Source organism: Mobula birostris, chromosome 23 (assembly GCF_030028105.1).
Source record: "Mobula birostris isolate sMobBir1 chromosome 23, sMobBir1.hap1, whole genome shotgun sequence".
NCBI classification, from domain to species: domain Eukaryota; kingdom Metazoa; phylum Chordata; class Chondrichthyes; order Myliobatiformes; family Myliobatidae; genus Mobula; species Mobula birostris.
This window is the reverse complement of record NC_092392.1, coordinates 26401627-26422975: the sequence shown is the minus strand read 5'-3', so window position 1 is coordinate 26422975 and position 21349 is coordinate 26401627. Positions and strand designations below refer to the sequence as shown.

At 41.1% G+C, this 21349-nt stretch overlaps 1 protein-coding gene across 1 annotated transcript in view; it reads left to right on the top strand.

Annotated features, from left to right (window-relative positions):
• The window catches only part of pcloa (piccolo presynaptic cytomatrix protein a), a 383977-nt gene that overhangs the window by 353674 nt on the left and 8954 nt on the right, over positions 1–21349 (top strand). The window contains exons 25-26 of the mRNA XM_072241857.1: positions 3009–3109; positions 17273–17407. Of these exons, the coding sequence (XP_072097958.1) occupies positions 3009–3109; positions 17273–17407 (236 nt within the window). The remainder of the gene's footprint in view (positions 1–3008; positions 3110–17272; positions 17408–21349) is intronic.

Genomic DNA, 21349 nt, shown 5'->3' with positions numbered 1-21349 from the left:
TGTTTCTATGAAATTAGTTTCTATGTCATTCAGGTAACACGGAGTGCCTGGGCAGCCTTGTAGCACCTGGTCTGTAGCTTTCTGCCAGAAAGCACATGCCAATATTTCTCCAAAAATGAGTCTATTATGGTGATAAAGCCCTTTGTGAGTGCTTATGTTGAGAAACACTTTGGATTCTTCTTGCTGCTCTATCTGTAGATAGGCCTCAGCTAAGTCCACTTTGCTGAAGTGTATCCCTCCAGGAAGGTTTGCAAAGATACCCTCTATCCTGGGAGAGGGTATTGACTTTACTGGGTTGATGGTGACCTTAAATTCACCCCAGATCCTGAGCCCCCAACTCTTCTTGGCTACTGGGACCATTGGCATTACACAAGGGCTCCACTTAACCTTGGAAAGAATTCCTTCAGCCTCCAAGCAATCTAGCTCACTGGCTACTTTGTCACAGATGGTATAACGGATGGGTTTTGTAAAACTTGGATGTGGCATTTTCATTTACCACTCTTTTACCCTGGATATGTTTGAGTTCTCCAACGCCATCCTAGAACACTGCTGTGACATCATCCAGTATCTTCCTTAATTCACTTTCAGTTGACTGTATTGCAGGGGACGTTGCATGCAAGTGGATGGCTCTCCAATCGAGTTGTAGTTGTCTCAGCCAGTCATGGCCCCACAATGCTTGTCGGTTGTTGTATTTCACTATTACGTATGTCATTCCCACAGGAGTTATCTTTTCAACGGTATAAGTTCTTATTTGGATACCTCCAAGCTTTTGTTCAGTATCTTTGAAATGCCATTCAAACTCATTTTGTGGATTGATTGAAACAGCTGAGCTGGTGTCCAATTCCATTTTAATTAATTTTTCATTCATTTCTGTCATAAACCATATTGCTTGTCTCTTGATAGTTTTCACATTATAAAACTCAAGGTTACTCAGTCCTGTACCACTCTCCTCATCATCAGATTTTTCATCAACTCTGCAGATTAGTGCTCTTTTTCAAACTGCAACTTGACTTTTTATCTTTTCTCTTCCCTCTGCAGTCCATTTATTTTTGTCTGCCCAACATGCTCTTTGTATGTGTCTTACTTTGTTGCATTTTCTGTGAGTTTCGCCTTTAACCCTGTATATTGGCCTTGTGTATGTGAGCCCCTGCCAAAATAGTAAAACAATTTGTGCAGCTTTCTGCTTAGATGTTGCAATTTTGCTCATTCTCACTTTCATTCCTGACTGCAACTTGCTTGTGTCTCTGGATGCTGTTTCCATTGATACAGTGATTTCAACTGCTTCCGTAAATGTGAGTTATGCTTCAGTTAGAAGCCATTTTAGAATGCTTTCTTGTAAGAACCCACAAACTAAATGATCTCTCACTGCATCATTGGCTCACCTCTGAACTGACAATGCTCACGCAATTTCTTCAATTCAGCCACTTAAGCAGAAATGGACTTCCCTTCCTTTTGATTCCACTTATGAAACCTAAAGTGTTCTGCAATCAACAATGGTTTCAGTTCTAAATGTTACTGCGTTATCAATCACAATATCACCAAACTCATTTTGGTTGCTTTGGTTGGAGCAGTTAAACCTCTAAGCAAACTGAATAGTGGCACGGTAGCGTAGGGGCTAGGGCAATTCTTTACAGTACAGGCCACCGGGGTTCATTTCCTACCACTGCCTGTAAGGAGTTTGTATTTTCTCCCCATGACCAGCTGGGTGTACACTGGGTGCTCCGGTTTCCTCCCACAATCCAAAGATGTACTAGTTGGTAGACTAATTGGTCATTGTAAATTGTCCCCTGATTAGGTTAGGTTTAAAACAGGGGTTTTCTGGGCAGTATGGCTTGATGGGCCGGGAGGGCCTATTCTGCACCGTATCTCACTAAATAAATGTTAAAAACTGCACTCAGACATCTGTTGTGCAATCAAAGACGTGTATCTTTCTGATATAGCCAGACATGTCTGCATTTTTAAATTTATTATTATTATCACTCGGTACTCAATGTTTATGAACCCATGAATTTCACCCATTTTCTGCTTTTTTTAACTCAAATATCTCTCTCTCCCCCTTCCGAAGAGAAAAACAATGTGCTGCGCATTTTTTTTTACTAGAACGTCTCGCTCTGCTTCAACAGGTAGATAGTCGTCTCAGGTTTGTTTTAAAACTTCTTCATCGGCACTGTTATTTTTTGTAAATCCAGATACTATCAAAAGAAAAATATGTTTTGTTTTACTTTCCTTTTCTTTAGTGAGGTGCTCACATATGACATGGTGGCATAATAACGTATGCCATTCACATAGTTCTACATATAACCTGTAATTAATTGTGTAAAGAAATGAATGCTTAATTAAACCATATATTTACAATATTACTCAAATATTACTGAAATATTAAATACACTGCATGGATGTTTTTATTTCTGATTGGAAATCTGTGATGATCAGTGCCGGGACCCACAGTGTTCATTCAATATATTAACAATTTGGATGTGAATACAGGAGGAATGATTAATAAGTGTTCAGATAACATGAAATTTTGTAGAGTTTTAAACAGTGAGAAAGTTAGAGGCACCGAGAATATAAAACATTATACTCTATCTAAAATAATAAGCACAAAAAGCAATCAATCAATATTGCTAATATATGTTGGAAAACCCATGAGTTATAAAGTGTTAACTGACAGATTCACTGGGTAGCATGAACTGAATGGGCCAAATGGCCTGTACCCCTGCTGTATTGCTCCATGACTCATGATGATATGCTAACAAGAATACATAAATAACCAATCACCCAGCAGCTATGTAATTCCATAACCCCTTCCACAAGTTGCTGTAGAACTTCTATAACAGTTTGCCAGCCAGGTGCATGAATACAATGATCCAAAGTACGGACATTTAGCACTTTGTCCTGGTGATTAATGTCAAAAATAAAATAACCTTCAAATATTCTGACCCTGTGTTCTCACCTTGCTCCACTTGAAACTTGATAAACTGCAACCAGCTTGTCCTTGTTTTCACTAGGAGTAAAGTGAGCCAGGACACTGAAATCATTGTGAAAGATGAAAAGCACAAAGCATCTGACCAGTTTTCACAACAAGGCCGTGGCCCAGCAGAAACCAATGGTAAGATGCAAGTCCAATGCATGGATGTTGGGCACTCTTCCAAACACTTAATACAAAGGGGCCGAGAGATTGTTAAGTGTGTATTTCCAATATATTTCCGATAAATAAAAATAGTTTCATATGATTCCAACCTATTACAGTAGAATTCAATATTTTCTGGACAAGAGTATTGAGGGATAATATGGGTTGTGTGGGTATCATTAAACATTTTGGACTGTAATTTCCATTGGAGTTCTCTCTTGGATGATTGGCAGAATTTGTGGTCAGCTGCCATAAACAATAGACCGCATTCACATTCAAGGACTCATCTCATGTTCTCGATATTTATTGCTTATTTATTATTATTAAAATTACCTTTTTTTTCTTCTCTCTTTCTATATTTGTACAGTTTGTTTTTTTTTGCACATCGGTCATTGTCTGTCCTCTTGGGTGTGGTCTTCCATTGATTCTATTGTGTTTCTTGTATTTACTGTGATTGCCCACAAGAAAGCGCATCGCTGGTGATATATATGTACTTTGATAATAAATTTACTTTGAACTTTTGACATAAAGACCATTTAATAGATATTTGACAGCAACCAGTTCATTAGGTAGTAAATTGCAAAGACAAATGAACTGGCCAGACCATTCATAGGAAATTAGAAGTAAAGGTGACAATTACATCTTCACTAGAACAGATGTAAGTGGAAATGATTCTGGGTTTTCTATCACAATAGAATCTGTTAAAGCATGTTGCATTTCTATATCAATGATTAAACGCACCATCATGTGCCCAGCACGGACATCTTGAATGGGATGGGACTGAGATTCCAGTGGGATTTTCCATACTTCAGTTAGTTCTGACATACAAGCCAGGGAAATTCTACAGCTGTGGTTTGGATAGATCTTACTGTTTTAGTGGGGTTCATGTGACTCTGATTCAGAGCATTCTGGGAACAATAACATCCTGAAATAAAAATGGGAATGCTGGAAACTGTAAGAAGTCTCGGGTGGGGTGCTGATACTTCAAGAGAAAGCAGCAGCCCCTTCTGTAGCACAGGACTGACTCAGCTTGCAATGGAAAGTCAGACAGAATTAGAATTAGTGATGGTTAAGGGGGCAAATAGGAGATTCTGCAGTTCTACCTTCATCAATTATCTTCATCACCTTCTTGTAAAACTCCGAAAATACTGCACGCGTGTTTTTAGGCTCCTGTACTTCCTCCCTGATGGTAGTAACAAGAAGGGGCATGTCCCAGATGGTGAGAGTTTTTAATGATAGGTGCTGTCTTTCTGAGGCACCTTCTCTCGAAGTTGTCCTCCGTAGCGGGCAGGACCGTGCCGTGTGGGAACGGGTTGAGTCTACAACAGTGTGCAGCCTCTCGTAATCCTGTTCACTGGAAGCCATGATTCTCCAAATGCTGATAAATCCTATCCCTAAGAAACCTCTTCAAAAGTTTCACTACCATTTATATGAGATTCACTGGTCAATAATTACCAGAAGTATTCCTATTTCCCTTCTTAAACAATGGAGTAACATTGGCTACTCACCAATCCTCTGGGACCTCATTTGTAACGAGAGAGAATATGAAGATTTTGGTCAAGGCTCCACTAATCTCCTCTCATGCTCTCTCAATAATTAGGAGTTTATGCCATCAGGCACTGGGAACTTAGCACCTTAATGTTACTTAAGAGCCCCAACACTGCCTCTTTCTTAATCTCAAAATGCCCTCGCATATTAGCACACATTCCACACTGATCTCATCCTTGGTAAATATTGATGCAAAGTACTCATTCAATACCTCTCCACATTCTCCACCTCTAAGCACATGTTCCCTCCTTCAAACCTGAGTGGTCTTACCCACTCCCTAGTTATCCTCTTGCTCTTAATATTTGCATATAATGCCTTGAGATTTTCTGCCAAGGACGTTCCATACCTGTCTGGCTCTCTTATTCCCTTCTTGCTTTCTTTCCTAGGTTCTTTATAATCCTTAAAGGCCCTGTTTGATTTTAGCTTCCTGTACCTTACAAAGCTTTCCTTTATCTTCTTGACTAAATTCACAACCTGTCTTGTAATCCAAGAATCACTTACATTGATGGGTGAAGTGCTGGAGGATGGCTATTGTGGCTTCAGTTAAGAAGGGCTACAAAGAAAAACCTGGGATCTATAGACCAGTGCTTGATATCTGTGGCATGCATGTTACCAGAGAGGATTCTGAGGGATAAAGGATATGTGCATTTAGAAAGACAGATGTTGATTAGAGATAGTAAGCACAGTTTTATGCATGGGAGATTGTGTTTAATGAAATTGAACGAGTTTTTGATGAGTATGGATGGGGGCAGGGTTATAGACGTAGTGGACTTCAGTAAGGGTTTTGTTAAAGTTCTGCGTGGTAGGTTGGAATGGAAAATTAGATCGGAGAGAATTCGAGGAGATCTGGTTGATTGGACACAAAATTGGCATGACAGTAGGAAGGAAGGAGTGATATTGGAAGGTTGTTTCTCAGAATAGAGGCATGTGGCTACTGGTATTCCCCAGGGTCAGTGCTAGGCTCATTAATATTTGTCATCCACAGGTATATCGATAATTTGGATAAGTATGTACAAGGCATAGAACATAGAACAGTACTGCACAGTACAGGCCCTTCGGCCCACAATGTTGTGCCGACCCTTAAACCCTGCCTCCCATATAACCCCCCACCTTAAATTCCTCCATATACCTGTCTAGTAGTCTCTTAAATTTCACTAGTGTATCTGCCTCCACCACTGACTCGGGCAGTGCATTCCACGCACCAACCACTCTCTGAGTAAAAAAACCTTCCTCTAATATCCCCCTTGAACTTCCCACCCCTTACCTTAAGGCCATGTCCTCTTGTATTGAGCAATGGTGCCCTGGGGAAGAGGTGCTGGCTGTCCACTCTATCTATTCCTCTTAATATCTTGTACACCTCTATCATGTCTCCTCTTATCCTCCTTCTCTCCAGAGAGTAAACCCTTAAAGGTTAGTGAGTTTGGAGAAGACACTAAAATAGGAGGTATTATGAACAATAAAGAAGGTTATCAAAAATTACAGGGGTATCTTGATCAGCTGGGTAAGTGGGCCAAGGAATGGCCAACAGAGTTTAATTTGGGTAAGTGAAATGTGCTGCATATTGGGAAGATAAATCATGGCAGGACTACTCACAGTGAATGGCAGGGAGAGGGATCTAGGAGTACATGGCTCCCTGAAAGTGTCATGCAGACGGGCAGAGTAGTGAAGAACGCTTTTGGCATGCTGGTTTACATCTGTCAGGATATTGAACGTAGAAGATGGGATGTTATGTTGCAGTTGTACAAGGCTGTAGGGAAATTGTTATTGAATTGTATAGGAAAGATGTTATTAAATTGGATAGATTGCAGAGGAGTCAATTGCTTTAAATTCTTTGCTGTTATGATCTGGGACCAGCACATAAGTGATATCACGAAGAAAACACAGTAGCGAATCTTAAAATTTACGTGGATTTGGCAGGTTAACAAAAAAAATGACAATCTTCAATAGATACACAGTGGAGATTATCCTAACTGGGGAAACGCCAATGCCCAGGAAAGGAGAAGTCCACAGAAAGTGGTGGATATAACCCTGGCTATCGCAGGCAAAGTCCTCCCTACTATTGAGAACATTTACATGGGACATTGCCACAGGAAAACAGTATCTGCCGTCAAGGAGTCCACCAGTCAGGACATGCCCTCTTCTTGCTATTACCATCAGGCAGGAAGCACAGAAATCTTAGGTACCACACCACCAGCTTCGGGAACTGTTATTTATTACCTTACAGCCATCAGGCTCCTGAACTAGCATGGATGACTTCATTCACCACAACTCTAAACTGATACTACAATCTACAGATCACTTTCAAGGACTCTTTAAAACTCCTATTCCCAGTGTATTTTTATTTGCAGTTTGTAATCTTTTGCACATTGGTTGTTTTCTATTATGTATATTTTTTCATAAAATTCTGTTGTATTTCTTATTTTTTTCCTGCACATGTCCACAAGAAAATGGATCTCGTGTAGTATAGGGTGACATATCTGTACTCTGACACCAAATTTACTCTGAAATTTGAACGACGAGAAGATTTGCAAGAATGTTACCAACACTTGGGAGGCTGAGTCATAGAGAATAAGAGCCATAGTTGTAAAGAACCACAGCACAGAAACTGGCCTTTTGGCCCATTTAACCTGTGCTGAGTTATTATTCAGCCTAGTTCTATCAGCCTGCACCTGGACCATAGCCCTCCATAACTCTTCCATCCATGTAGCTATCCAACTTCTCCTAAATGCTGAAATCAAAACTGCAACCACCACTCTGCTGGCAGCTCGTTCCACACTCTCACCACCTTCTGAGTGAAGAGGTTCATCCTCATGTTCTCTTCAAATATTTCACATTTCACCCCTAACTTATGACCTCTAGTTTTAGTTTCATACAACCTCAGTGGGGAGAAAAAACTATCTTTAGCCTTCATAATTTTGTATGTCTCTATCAAACCTCCCAACATTCTCCTATGCTGCAGGGAATGATGTCCAAACCTATTCAACCTTTCTCTATAATTCAGTTCCTCAAGACCCAGCAACACTCTTGTAAATTGCCTCTGTACTCTTTCAATCTTATTGCTATCTTTCTTCTAGATAGGTGACCAGAACTATAAACAGTACTTAAAATTAGACCTCACCAACATCTTAATACAACTTCAAGATAACATTCCATTCCCTGTACTCAATACTTTGATTTATGAAGGCCAATGTGCCAAAAGCTCTCTTTATGACCCTATCTACCTGGTGCCACTTTCAAGGAGTTATGGATCTGTACTCTACTACACTCCAGAATCTTCAACCATTCTCTGCACAAGTCCTAAATTGGTTTGTCCTCCCAAAGTGTAACACCTCACTCTTGTCTACATTTAATTCCATCTGCTCCGATAGCCTTCCTCACAGTCCACTAAGCCTCCAATCTTGGTGTTATCCACAAATTAACTGATCTAGTTTACCACATTATCATCTAGGTCATTGACATAGACGGCAAACAATAATGGGCCCAGCACCAATCCCTGTGGCACACCACAGTCGCAAGCCTCCATGTCAAATAGGCAAGATAGATACTACCACTCTTTGGCTTCACCTGTGAAGTGAATGTCAAATCCAATTTGCTACCTCATCCTGAATGCCAAGTACGTGAACCCTTTTGACCAGCCTTCTTGGGACCTTGTCAAAGACCTTCCTAAATTCCATGTAGACAACATCCACTGCCTTGCCTTCATCAAGAAATTATGTGCTGGGATTGGAGAGAGTCCAGAGGAAGTTCATGAGAATCATTCCTGGAATGAAAGAATTACCATATGAGGAGCATTTGATGTCTCCGGGCCTGTACTCACTGGAGTTTGAAGAATGGGAAATCTCATTGAAACCTATTGGATATGGAAAGGCGTAGATATAGTGGATGTTTCCTATAGTGGGGGAGTCTAGGACCAGAGCACACAGCCTCACAATAGAGGGATATCCCCTAAGGTCACCAAAGGTTACTGGGAGGAGGCAGGAGAACGGATTTGAGAGAAATAATAAATCAGCCATAATGGAATGGTGGAGCAGACTCGAAGGACTGAATGGCCTAATTCTGAGATGTCTTATGGTGTTACTTTCCTGTAACCTTTATGAAAACTCTATATAAGCTTGATTAGACATGACTTACCATACACAAAGCCATGTTGACTATCCCTAATCAGGCCCTGTCTGTCTAAATACTTATATATCAAGTTCCTTAGAATACTTGCCAATTTTTTTTTTACCACTACTGATATGAGGCTCACCAGCATATAATTTCCTGTTTTATTCCTAGAGCAAACACCTCCTCATCTGTAATCTGTATACGGTGCATGACCTCAGTGCTGTTTTGCCTTAGTTTTATAGACTCTGTGTCCATCTGCTACCAATTTTGTCCCTTGCTATCCTTTTGCTCTTAATATTATCTGTAGAAGCCATTGGGATTCTCCTTCACCTTGTCTGCCAGAGCAACCTCATGCCAATCAGGGTGGGTCTTACATAGTGTACAGTAGGGCCTGAGGGGTGCGGTAGAACAAAGGGATCTGGGAATACAGGTCATAATTCATTGAACATGGTGGCACTTGGAGATAGGGTCGAAAGGGATGCTCTTGGCACATTGGCCTTCATAAATCAAAGTACTGAGTACAGAGGATGGGGTGTTATGTTGGAGTTGCACAAGTCAAAAAACCATAAGATATAGGAGCAGAATTAGGCCATTTGGCCCATCGTGTCTGCTCTGCCATTTCATCCTGGCTGATCCATTTTCCCTCTCAGACCCAATCTCCTCCCTTCTCCCCGTATCCCTTCATGCCCTGACTAATCAAGAGTCTATCAACCTCAGTTAGTGAGGTCTAATTTGGAGTATCATGTGCAGTTTTGGTCACCTACCTACAAGAAAGATGTAAGTAAGGTTGAAAAAGTACAGAGAAAATTTACAAGGATATTGCTGGGACTGGAGGAACTGAGTTATAAGAAAAGAATGAAAAGGTTAGGACTTTATTCCTAGGAACACAGAAGAGTGAGGGGAGATCTGATAGAGGTATAAAAATTGTGAGGGGTATAGATGAGGTAAATGCAAACAGGCCTTTTCCATTGAGGTTGGGTGGGACTACAACTACAGGTCATGGTTAAGGGTGGGAGGTGAAATGTTTAAGGGGAACATGAGGGGAAACATCTGCACTCACAGGGTTGTGCAAGTGTGGAATGAGCTGCCAGCACAAGGGGTACATGCGAGCTCAATCTGAACATTTAAGAGAAGTTTGGATGGATACATGGATGGGAGGAGTATGGAGGGCTTTGGTCCAGGTGCAGGTCGATGGAAGTAGGCAGTTTAAATAGTTTGGCACAGACTACATGGGCCGAAGGGCCTGTTTCTACGCTGTACTTCTGTATGACTCTATGAGTCTAGCATTACATTGTTAACAAGCAGAAAACATATATGTGATATAACTGCTTCTGTGACTTGTGTGTAGTGTATACCACAGTCTTAATAAGGAAACATGTAGTTCAGAGTTAGTCAGAGTTGATAGCTGTAGATTTTAACAAGTATTTATATAGCACATGCAAACATAGAGCGGAGAACTAGGGGAAGAATCTTCCTAAACTCAAAATATATGGAATTTCTTGGTACATTTTTCAGTACAAAGATTCATTATGGTAATTAAATACAATCACCTGTTACAATTCATAGTTTACTTCAATGTTTTGGCGTGAACAAATGGCTGCATTTTTAATGGGAGAACATCTTAACTGACAGGACCAGCAAATAACTTTGTGAACAGAAAGATGAATGAGGGGCTGAAGTGCCGATGCAGTGGGGAAGGATTCAAGTTCTTGGATCAATTTCTAGGGTAGTGGTAACCCGTTCAAGAGAGACAGTTTGTACCTATATCCTAGTGAGAAAATTTGCATTATAGTTTACTGAAAGGGTATAAACTAGATTGACAGAGGATGGGAATCGAGTGAATGAAGGCAGTGAGAAGACAGAGGCATGTGTAGAAACCAAAGTGTGTAAGCCAAGCAATCTGGATAGCCATGCTTAGAATAAAAGGGCGGGTAGGACCATTGCTTTAAACTGCATTTAGTTCAATGCACGTTGCTTAACAAGTAAGGCAAATGAACTAAGGGTGTGGATTGCCTCTAAGGACTGGGATTTTGTGGCCATAACATGAACATGGCTGACCAAAAGGCAGAACCAGCAACTCAGTGTTCTAGCATACCACTGCTTTATGTGCGACAGAGGAACAGGTGGGAGTGCAGTACTTCAAGAGGATATCCTTGGGGGATCAGCTAACAAGACCAGTTGTGTAGAATTTAGAAACAAGAAGGGGATGGTCACCTTAGTAGAGCTCCAGTATGGACCATCGCCCAATAGTCAGTGGCAACTTGAGGAGGAGATGTGTGGAGAAATTGCACACTGTTGTGAGAATAGTAGGGTAATGCTACTGCGAAGCTTCAATTTCCCCAGTGTCAACTAGGCCACCAAGAGTGCACAGGGCTGGATGGAGTGGGATTTGTGCAATGCATCCAATACAATTTCCTCACGCAATATATAGAGGAACCGACCCGGGGTGAAGCAATACTGGACTTTGTCTGAGGGAATAAGGCAGGCCAAGTAACTGAAGTGCCATTTAGGGAACCTTTTGGGCCCGGTGACCACAATTCCATTAGTTTTCAAAGAGTTATGGAAAAAGGTAGATGAAGTCCACAGGTTTAAATCCTGAACAGGAGCAAAGCTAACTCTGAGGGCATTAGGCAGGGTCTGCAGTAGCTGGGGTCGACTGAGTAACTCTATTTAAAGGCAACAGAACAGCTGGCAAGTGGGAGGTTTTTAAAAGGGTCATATCAAGAGACCAGAGGCAGAAGTTCCTGTTAGAGTCAGAATCAGTATCAGGTTTATTATCACTAACATAGGTCTTGCAAGTTGTTGCTTGTGGCATCAGTACAGTGCAATGCATAAAGGTGCAACACCTCACACTTGTCTGCATTAAATTCCAGCTGCCATTTTTCAGTCCGTTGTTCCAACTAGTCCAGATCCCACTGCAAACTCTGAGAGTCTTACTCGCTGTCCGCTACACCGCTACACCCCCAAACTTGCTGGCATCTGCAAATTTGCCAATCCAGTTAACTACATTATCATCCAGATCATTGATATAGATGACAAACAACAATGGACCCAAAACCAATCCCTGTGACACACCACTTGTCACAGGCCTCCAGTCAGAGAGGCAACCCTCTACTACCACTCTCTGGCTTCTCCCACAAGGGCAATGTCTCATCCCCTGAATGCCGAGCGACTGAACCTTACTGACCAATGTCCCATGCGGTACCTTGTCAAATGCCTTGCTAAAGTCCATGTCAACAACATCCATTGCCTTGCCTGCATCAACCTTCCTGATAAATTCCTTGAAAAACTCTATAAGATTAGTTGGACATGACCTACAACACCCAAAGACATGCTAACTATCCCTAAACAGTCCTTGTCTATCCAAATACTCCTATATCCAGTCCCTTAGAATACCTTCCGATACCTTTCCCAGTGCTGATGGCAAGCTCACCAGCCAATAATTACTTGTTATTTTTAAAGCCTTTCTTAAACAGTGGGGCAACATTGTCTATCCTTCAATCCTCCGGTACCTCACCTGTTGCTCAGAGTGCTTTAAGTAGGGGCTCCTGCAGTGAGTGGTGGCGTTCCACAGGAGTCTGTGTTGGTACCGCTTCTTTTTACATTATATGTCAATGATTTGAATGATGGAATTGATAGCTTTGTTGCAAAGTTTGCAGACAATACAAATATAGGTGAAGGGGCAGGTAGTTTTGAGGAAGTAGTGAGGTTATAGAAGGACTTGGACAGATCAGAAGAATGGACAAAGAAGTTGCGGATGGAATACAGGGTCAGGAAGTGTATGGTCATGCACTTGGGTAGAAGAAATAAAAGGTTAGACTATTTTCTAAATGGAGGGAAAATACAAAAATCTGAGGTGCAAAGAGACTTGGGAGTCCTCGTGCAGGATTCCCTAAAGGTTAATGTGCAGGTTGAGTCTGTGGTGAGGAAAGCAAAGGTGACGTTAGCATTCTCTTCAAGAGGACGAGAATATAAAAACAAGGATGTAATGTTGAGGCTTTATGAAGCACTGGTGAGGCCTCACTTGGAGTATTGTGAGCAGTTTTGAGCCCCTTAGAAAGGATATGCTGAAAATGCAGAGGGTTCAAAGTGACGCCGGGATTAAACAGCTCGTCATCTGAAGAGTGTTTGATAGTTTTGGGGCTATATTCACTAGAATTCAGAAGAATGAGGGTTGACCTCACTGAAACCCATCAAATATTCAAAGGCCTGATAGAGTGGACGTGGAGAGGATGTTTCTTATGGTGGAGTGTCTAAGAGCAGAGGACATAGCCTCAGAATAGAGGGGTGTCATTTTAGAATGGAGATGAAAAAGAATTTCTTTAGCCAGAGTGGTGAATTTGTGAAATTCATTGCCACAGGCAGCTGTGGAGGCCAAGTCTTTATGTATATTTTGGGCAGAGATAGACAGATTCCTGTTTGATCGAGATATGAAGGGATACAGGTAGAAGACAGGAGATTGGGGTTGAGGGGAAAAATTGATCAGCTGAGATAAAAAAAAAGCACAGCAGACTCGATGGGCCAAATGGCCTAATTCTGTTCCTGTATCCTATGGTCTTATAGGGGGGGGTATTGCACTACTAATCAGAAACAATATCACAGCATTGAACTGCTGCTTCTAAGTAAACAAATTTCACAATACATGCCAATGATAATAAACTTGACTCTGATTCTGATTCTGATCTGCATTCAGAGGGGACATAATGGAGGGCTCAACCATGGAGTCTGTATTGGTAGATCTCAGAAATAGGAAGGATGCAATCACTCTGATGGGATTGTACTCCAGACCTCCCCAGTAGCCACCAAGACAGAGAGGAAACTTAAAGCAACTAAAGACCAATAAGTCTGACCTGTGACCTCAATGGAGACTGCAGCTCAGTGCCATATTGACAGAATGTATGCAATGCTTTTCGGCAGAGGGACGAAATGTATCCTCCAATGAATATAAGAAGTTCAGAGCAGACTTAACAGGGAAATCAGGAGTGCAAAAACAGCTTATGGCAGGCAAAGGTAAAGATAATCCCAAGAGGTTCTTCAGATATATTAACAGTACAAGCATGACTATGGAAAGACTAGGTCCTCTTAAAGACCATCAGGGATACCTATGTTTGCAACCACAAGAAATGGCCAAGATGCTTAACGTCTATTTCTCTCCTGTGTTTACGAAGGAGAATATTTCAGATGCCACAGAAATGAGGGCAATAAGTAGTGGAGTCTTGGATCATATGAATATCATAAGAGGTACTTACAGCCTTGAATTGCTTTGGGTAGGCAAATTCCCAGAGCCTGATCAAATGCAACCCCTGTGGGAGGCCAGAGAAGAAATTGCAGAGTCTCTTGTAGAAATATTTGCTCTGGAGTGCTCATTAACCAAGACTCGAGGGTGTCTAATTGTGTTCCATTGTTTGAAATGGGTAACAAGATTGAGCCAGGGAGCTCCAGATCATTGGAGGGTTATAGACCAAATGCAGGCAACTGGGACTAGCAGGAAATCTGCTGTAGTCAGCATGGACGAGTTGGGCCAAACCACCTGTGTTCATATTGTATTACTCCACTGTACAACTCTAAGATAATTCATGTCAATGTTCTAGACTCTTCTGAAGACACCAAAACCATCTTTTACCTTATCGTTCTTTTACCACAGCCTTTTTAGGTGTGACTTTTTGGATAGACAAACACCCAAGGTAATAATTTTCAGAACAAATCTCACTTTGATCATGTTTGACATTCTAATCAGGTTTGATCTCTTTGACTCCCCCTTCCGCCATCAGGCAGGAGGTACTGTAGCATTAGGAAAAGGACTTTAGGGTGGGAGTACACAGAAAATGCTGAAGGAACTCAGCAAGTCAGGGAGCATCAATGGAAAAGGAGAAATAGGCAGCGTTTTGGGACAAGACCCTTCATCAGAATCTTTTACTCATTTCGATAGATGCTGCCTGAGCTGCCAAGTTCCTCCAGCATTTTGTCCTGTGTTGCTCTGGATCTCCAGCAAATACAGATTTTCTCGTGTTTCTGTTTGGATGGGAAACACCTTCATCCCCAGACCGTGAGACTCTGAACTCCCTGCCACTGTAATGAAAAGGGTGTCAGGAAGCAGGCCTCAGAGTATTTGAAATAGTGAAACACCCTTTGCTACTTGTGGGAATTTTGTCAATTGGTTCAGATTGCAAGGATTAAGTAAAAGGATGAGATTAGTAACAAAATTACAGAAATAATTTTAAAACATAAAACTTAGGACTGGACACAGTTACAGGCCCTTCAGCCCACAATGTCTATGCTGAGCATGATGCCAGTTTAGACTAACACCGTCTACCTGTACATGGTTTGTATCTCGGAACTCCCTACCTGTTCATGTACCTTTTTAAGTGCCTCTTTAACATTGTATCTACCTCCACACTTCTCCTCACAGAGGATTCCTGGCAACTACCACTCTCTGTATGAAAAAAAATTGTCCTTTGAACTTTCCCTATCTCACTTAAAGCTATACCCTTTAGTAGTCAACATTTCCATGCTGAGAAAAAATGGCTTGACTATACAACGCCTCTGAATCTCATAATTGTTCATAACGTCATGTACTTCTGTTAGGTCTCCTACACCCTCTGATGGTCCAGAGAAAACGGTCTGAGTTTGTCCAACCTCTCCTTATAGGCAATACTCTCCAATCCAGGGAACATCCTGGTAAACCTCTTCTGCACCCTTCACAAAGCCTTCACATCTTTCTACAATGGAGCGACAGGAACTGCAGACAGTATTTCCAATGTAGTTAAACAGAAGTTTTACACAGCTGCAGAATCATTTCCTGACTTTTATATTCCATAACCTGTGTGATGAAGGCAAGATGATTTCTTTACCACCCTATTACTTGTGTAGCCATTTTCGAATTAGAATCGGTTTATTGTGAAATGTACTGAGGTACAGTCTTGAAAACTTTACACAGTAAGATAGTACAAGGTAAAGCAATAACAGAATGCAGAATAAAGTGCAGCATCCCCAGAGAAAGTTTAATATGCTGCAATATCATAATGAAGTAGATTGTAAGGTAAAGAGTGTATCTTGATATACTGTGGAACCATTCAATAGTCTTATAACAGCAGGTAGAAGCTGGTCTTAAGCCTGGTGGTACGTGCTTTCAGGCTTTTGAATCTTCTGCCTGATTGGAAGGGGGAGATAAAATGTTGTGTTGGGTGAGGTCTTTGATTTTGTTGGCTGTTTTATTGAGGCAGCAAAAGCTGTAGGTAGAGTCCATGGGGGGAGTCTGGTTTTTGTGATATGCCCAACTGTGTCCACAACTCTCTGTAGCTTCTTGCAGTCATGGACAGAACACTGGCCATACCAAGCCATGATGCATCCAGATAAGATGCTTTCTATGGTGCATTGAAAAACATGTCAGGGAATTATGGACTTGCATTCAAGACTTGCTTCTAAGGACCCTGCCATTTACTGTATATTTTCCTCTTAAATGTGACCTCCCAAATTGCAACACCTCACATTAGTCTGGATTAATCTCTAACTGCCATTTGCAACTAATTATATCCTTTGACAACCATCCTCCACAGCTCTGCAAATTTTCATGTTGTCTGCTGATATGCTAATCAACTGATCTACATATTCATACAAATCATTTTATGCAAATCAAACGAGACCGCCCCTGCACAGAACTTTGCTAGCTGTCCATTAAAAGGTCTATACTTTTCCAGGTACGAATAGTTCATGTCCCTGTGGATCATTTCCAAGAATTTTTCTATCACTGATGTTGCTACCAGCCTGTAGTTCACTTGTTTGTCTCAATTGGCTTTCTTTAACAAAGGAAAAATTTTGGCTATTTTCAAGGCCTCTGGGACCTTGCCTGTCACATGAATATCTATGGGACAAATATTTAAAGAAGAAGTAAATTGTATTGACATAGCCCAAGTTTTCTTTCTCTCTGAGTTACAAATGATTTTTGCCCTTCTCTTACCCCTCTTTCAGAGCGCTCTCAACTAAGTGGGTGAGATGGGCTTGCCAGCTTGCTGAAGTTAATGGATAAAATGCTGCCCCTCGATCTTTTAGTATCTCACCCTAACATGGCTAATAAAAATACTGAAATACAACTGTGTAATTTTATCTCTTTTTGCACATGCATGAAAATGGTACTCCAGTAATGCAGTGCCCCATCCAACAGTAAATGAAAACATACACACATGCTGGAAATCAGAAATAGAAACTGAAAATACTAGAACACAATAAGTCAGGCAATCTCTGTGCAAAGGTAAAGAGAGATAAAATTTTAGGTGGAAGACCAAGAGTCTTAACCGTTCCTCTTTCCACAGATGTCGCCTTAATTTGCTAAGTGATTCCAACATATTGTGTTTTTAAACTTATCCAATATCTTGGAAACAGAATGAAGATCTCACAGAAAATCCTTATCTTATTTGTGAATTAAAATGAATGCTGACAAAATTTTAATAAAATAACTTTTATTGAAATATGTGTTCTTCTTGATCACAGGTAAAACTCAAGTAATGGGAGAGATTAAAATTGCTCTGAAGAAGGAGATGAAAACAGACGGGGAGCAGCTGTTAGTGGAGATTCTTCAATGCAGAAACATTACCTATAAGTTTAAGTCACCTGATCATTTACCAGGTAAATGCTTAAGCAGAGCGACCCTTGTGAGAGAGCGACAGAGTCACAGTGCAGGACTGGGGCTTTGGTGACAAGAGGCAGAAGTTAGGTTCAGATTTCTGTCAACTTTCTGTTTTTTTTTCTTTATTAGTGCCTAGTTACAGCAGTGAGAATGGATCCCAGGGTAGTGATGTGCTCCTCTTACAACATGTGGGAGATGTTGGTGAACTTGGCTCTCTCAGGTTGCTCCATCTGCAAAATGGTAATGATAGGGGATTCGATGTTTCAAGTGAAATTTTGAGAGTACAGAATTTCTGTGTTAAACTAAAAGGCAAGGCCAACAGGTTTAGGGAACCTTGGTTATCAAGCGATATTGAGGTGTTGCTTAAGTAAAAGGAGATGCACAGCAGGTACAGGCAGCAAGGAACTGACGTGGTATAAGAAATGAAAGAGAAGGTTTAAGAGGGAAATCAGAAGGGCTAAAAGCAGACACAAGGTTTCTCCACCAGACAAGGAGAAGGAGAATCCCAAGGGCTTCTACAGATATATTAGGAGCAAAGAGATAGCAAAGGACAAAATTGGTTCTCTTGAAGTTCGGGGGTTGGGGGTTTCTTCTATGTATAGATCTGAAATAGATGAGAGAAGATCTCAAATTGATTTTTTGCATCTGTATTTAATTGGGAGATGGCCAGAGAATCTGCAGAACTGAGACAAAACATCAGTGAGGTCATGCACCATATACAGGTTAGAGGAGAAGAGGTGCTTTCTGCCTTGAGGTAAATTAGCATGGATAAATCCCCAAAGCCTGACAGGGTGTCCCTGGGACCTTATCAGAGTTTGCCTCAGAAAATGTTGTGGCCCTGGCAGAGGTACTTAAAACATACTTACCCACAGGTGCCGGGGGACTGGACAATAGGTTGGTAATGTTGTCTTGTTGTTCTAGAAAGGCTCTAAGCCAGAAAATTATAGACCGATTAGCATGATATCAATGGTGGTAGGTAAATTATTTGAAAGGTATTCTAAGGAACCAGATTTATAAGTATTTGGATAGAGAGTCCCTAATTATTTTTATTTGAGATTCAGTGTGGAGTAGGCCCTCCAGGCCCTTTGAGCCACGCTGCCCTGCAATCCCCCAATTTAATCCTAACCTAATCACAGAATAATTTACAATGACCAATTAATCTACCAACCAGCACGTTTTTGGACTGTGGGAGGAAACCCACGCAGTCTCGGGGAGAACCTACAAACTTCTTACAGGCAGCGGCAGGAATTGAACCCAGGTGCCTGGCACTGTAAAGCGCTGTGCTATCCACTACGTAACCGTGCTGCCCCTGATTCTGCTAACCACTATGCTTCCATTGCTGATAGGTAGTCAACATGGCTTTTTGTGTGGGAGGTCATGTCAAACCAATCTTGTAGAGTTTTTTGAGTAGTTTACCAGGAAAATTTTTGAAGGAACAGCAATAGATGGTGTCTACACAGACTTTAGCAAGGCCTCTAACAAAGGTTGATCAAGATGGTTCAATCACTTGGCACTCAAGATGAGATAGTAAATTAGATTAGACATTGGCTTCTTGGAAAAAGCTGGAGAGTGGCAGTAGATGGTTGCCTCTCTGAATGGTGGCCTGTAACTAGTGGTGTACTGCAGGAATCGGTGCTGGGTCCATTTTTATTTGACCATCTGCATCAATGATCTGGATAATAATGTGGTAAACTGGATCAGCAAATTTGCAGTTGACATCAAGATTGGGGTGTAGTAGACAGCAAAGGAAACTATCAAAGCTTGCAGCGGGATGTGGACCAGCTGAAAAATGGGCTGATGAGACTATAAAACCATAAGACATTGGAGTGGAATTAGGCCACTCAGCCCATCAAGTTCACTCTGCTATTCCATCACGGCTGATTTATATTCCCCCTCAACCACTTTCTCCTAGCTTCTCCTTGTAACCTTTGACACGCTTATTAGACTTGAACATATTAACATCTGCTTTACATATACCCAATTATTTGGCCTTCACAGCCATCTGTAGAAATGAATTCCACAGATTCACTTCCCTCTGGCTAAAGAAGTTCCATCTTATCTCTGTTCTAACAGGACATCCTTATATTATGAGGCTGCATCCTCTGGTCCTAAACTCCCCCCACTCTAGGAAACATTCTTTCCACATCCACTCTATCTTGGCCTTTCAATATTCGATAAGTTTCAATGAGATCTCCCCTCATTCTTCTAAACTCCAGTGAGTACAGAACTCCAATAACTACAGGCCTAGAGTCATGAAATATTCTTCATATGTTAGCCCTCTCATTCGCAGAATCATTTTCAAAAACCTCTTCTAGATACTCTCCAATGCCAGCACATTCACCACTCATACTTCTGAATTCCAGTAAATAAAGGCCCAGAGCCATCAAACGCTCTTCATATGATAAGTTATTTAATCCTGAAATCATTTTCGTGAACCTCCTTTGAATCCTCTCCAGCTTCATTACATCCTTCCTAAGATAAGGGGCCCAAAACTGCTCATAATAGTCCAAGTGACGCCTCACCAGATAAAATCTCAACGTTACGTCCTTGCTTTTATATTCTAGTCCTCTTGAAATGAATGCTAACATCACATTTCCCTTCCTCCCCACAGACTCAAACTGCAAATTAATCTTTAGGGAATGCAGCACAAAGACTCAAGTCCCATTACCTGTGATTTTTGTATTTTCTCTCCATTTAGAAAATAGTCAACCCTTTCATTTCTTCTACCAAAATGCACGACCATATACTTCCCGACACTGTATCTATCTGCCACTTCTTTGCCCCTTCACCTGATTCAAGTCCTTCTACAGACTACCCACTTTCTCAACACTACCTGGCCCTCCATCTATCTTCTATGATTTCCTCTCTTCTGTATCTCTCCATTCTCAATGAGTGGAGGGACTTTTGCAATTTACCAATCCTTTGGAACCATTACAGAATCTAGATTTTCTTGAAAGATCATTACTAATGCCTCCACAATTTCTTCAGCTATCTCTTCCAGATGCTGGGCTGTAGTCCATCTGGTCCACGTGACTTATCTATTTTCAGACCTTTCAGCATCCTAAGCACCTTCTCCTTAGTAATAGGAACTGCAGTCAGTTCTGCCCACTGACACTCTTGAATTTCTGGCATACTGCTGGAGTTTTCTATGGTGGAGACTGAGGCAAAATATTTAAAGAGTTCACCTGCTATCTCTTTGTCCCCATTATTACCTCTCAAGTGGTCCAATATCCTCTCTTGCCTCCTTTAATTTTTATATATCTAAAAAAATTTTGCTAAACTCTTTTATATTATTGGCTAACTTGTTTTCATATTTCATCTTTTCTCCTCTTATTCCTTGTTTAGTTGCCTTCTGTTGGCTTTTAACAGCTTCCCAATCCTCTAACCTCCCACTGATTTTGTTCTATTGCATGCTTTCACTTTTGCTTTTATGCTGTCTTTCACTTACTTTGTCAGCCACTGTTTTCTCATAATCCCTTTAGAATATGTATTCTTCTTCGGAATGTATCTATTCCACACCTTCAGAACTGGTCCCAGAAACTTCAGCCATTGCTGTTCTGGTATCATTCCTGCTAGTATCCTCTACCAATCAGCTTTGGCCAGCTCCTCTCTCATGCTTCTGTAATTGCCTTTACTCCATCTAATTTTAACTTCTCCTTCTCAAACTGCAGGGTGAATTCTATCATATTATGATCACTGTCTCCTAAGGGTTCCTTTGCCTTAAGCTCCTTTATCAAATCTGGTCCATTCCACAACAACCAATCCAGAATTGCTTTTTTGCGAGTGGACTCAACTACAAGCTGCTCTTAAAAAGGCATTCTGTGAATTCCTTTTCTTAGGATCCAGCACCAACCTAATGTTCCCAACCTACCTGTACTTTAAAATACCCTATGACTCTCATAACTTTGCCCTTTTTACATGCCTTTTCTATTTCACGTTGT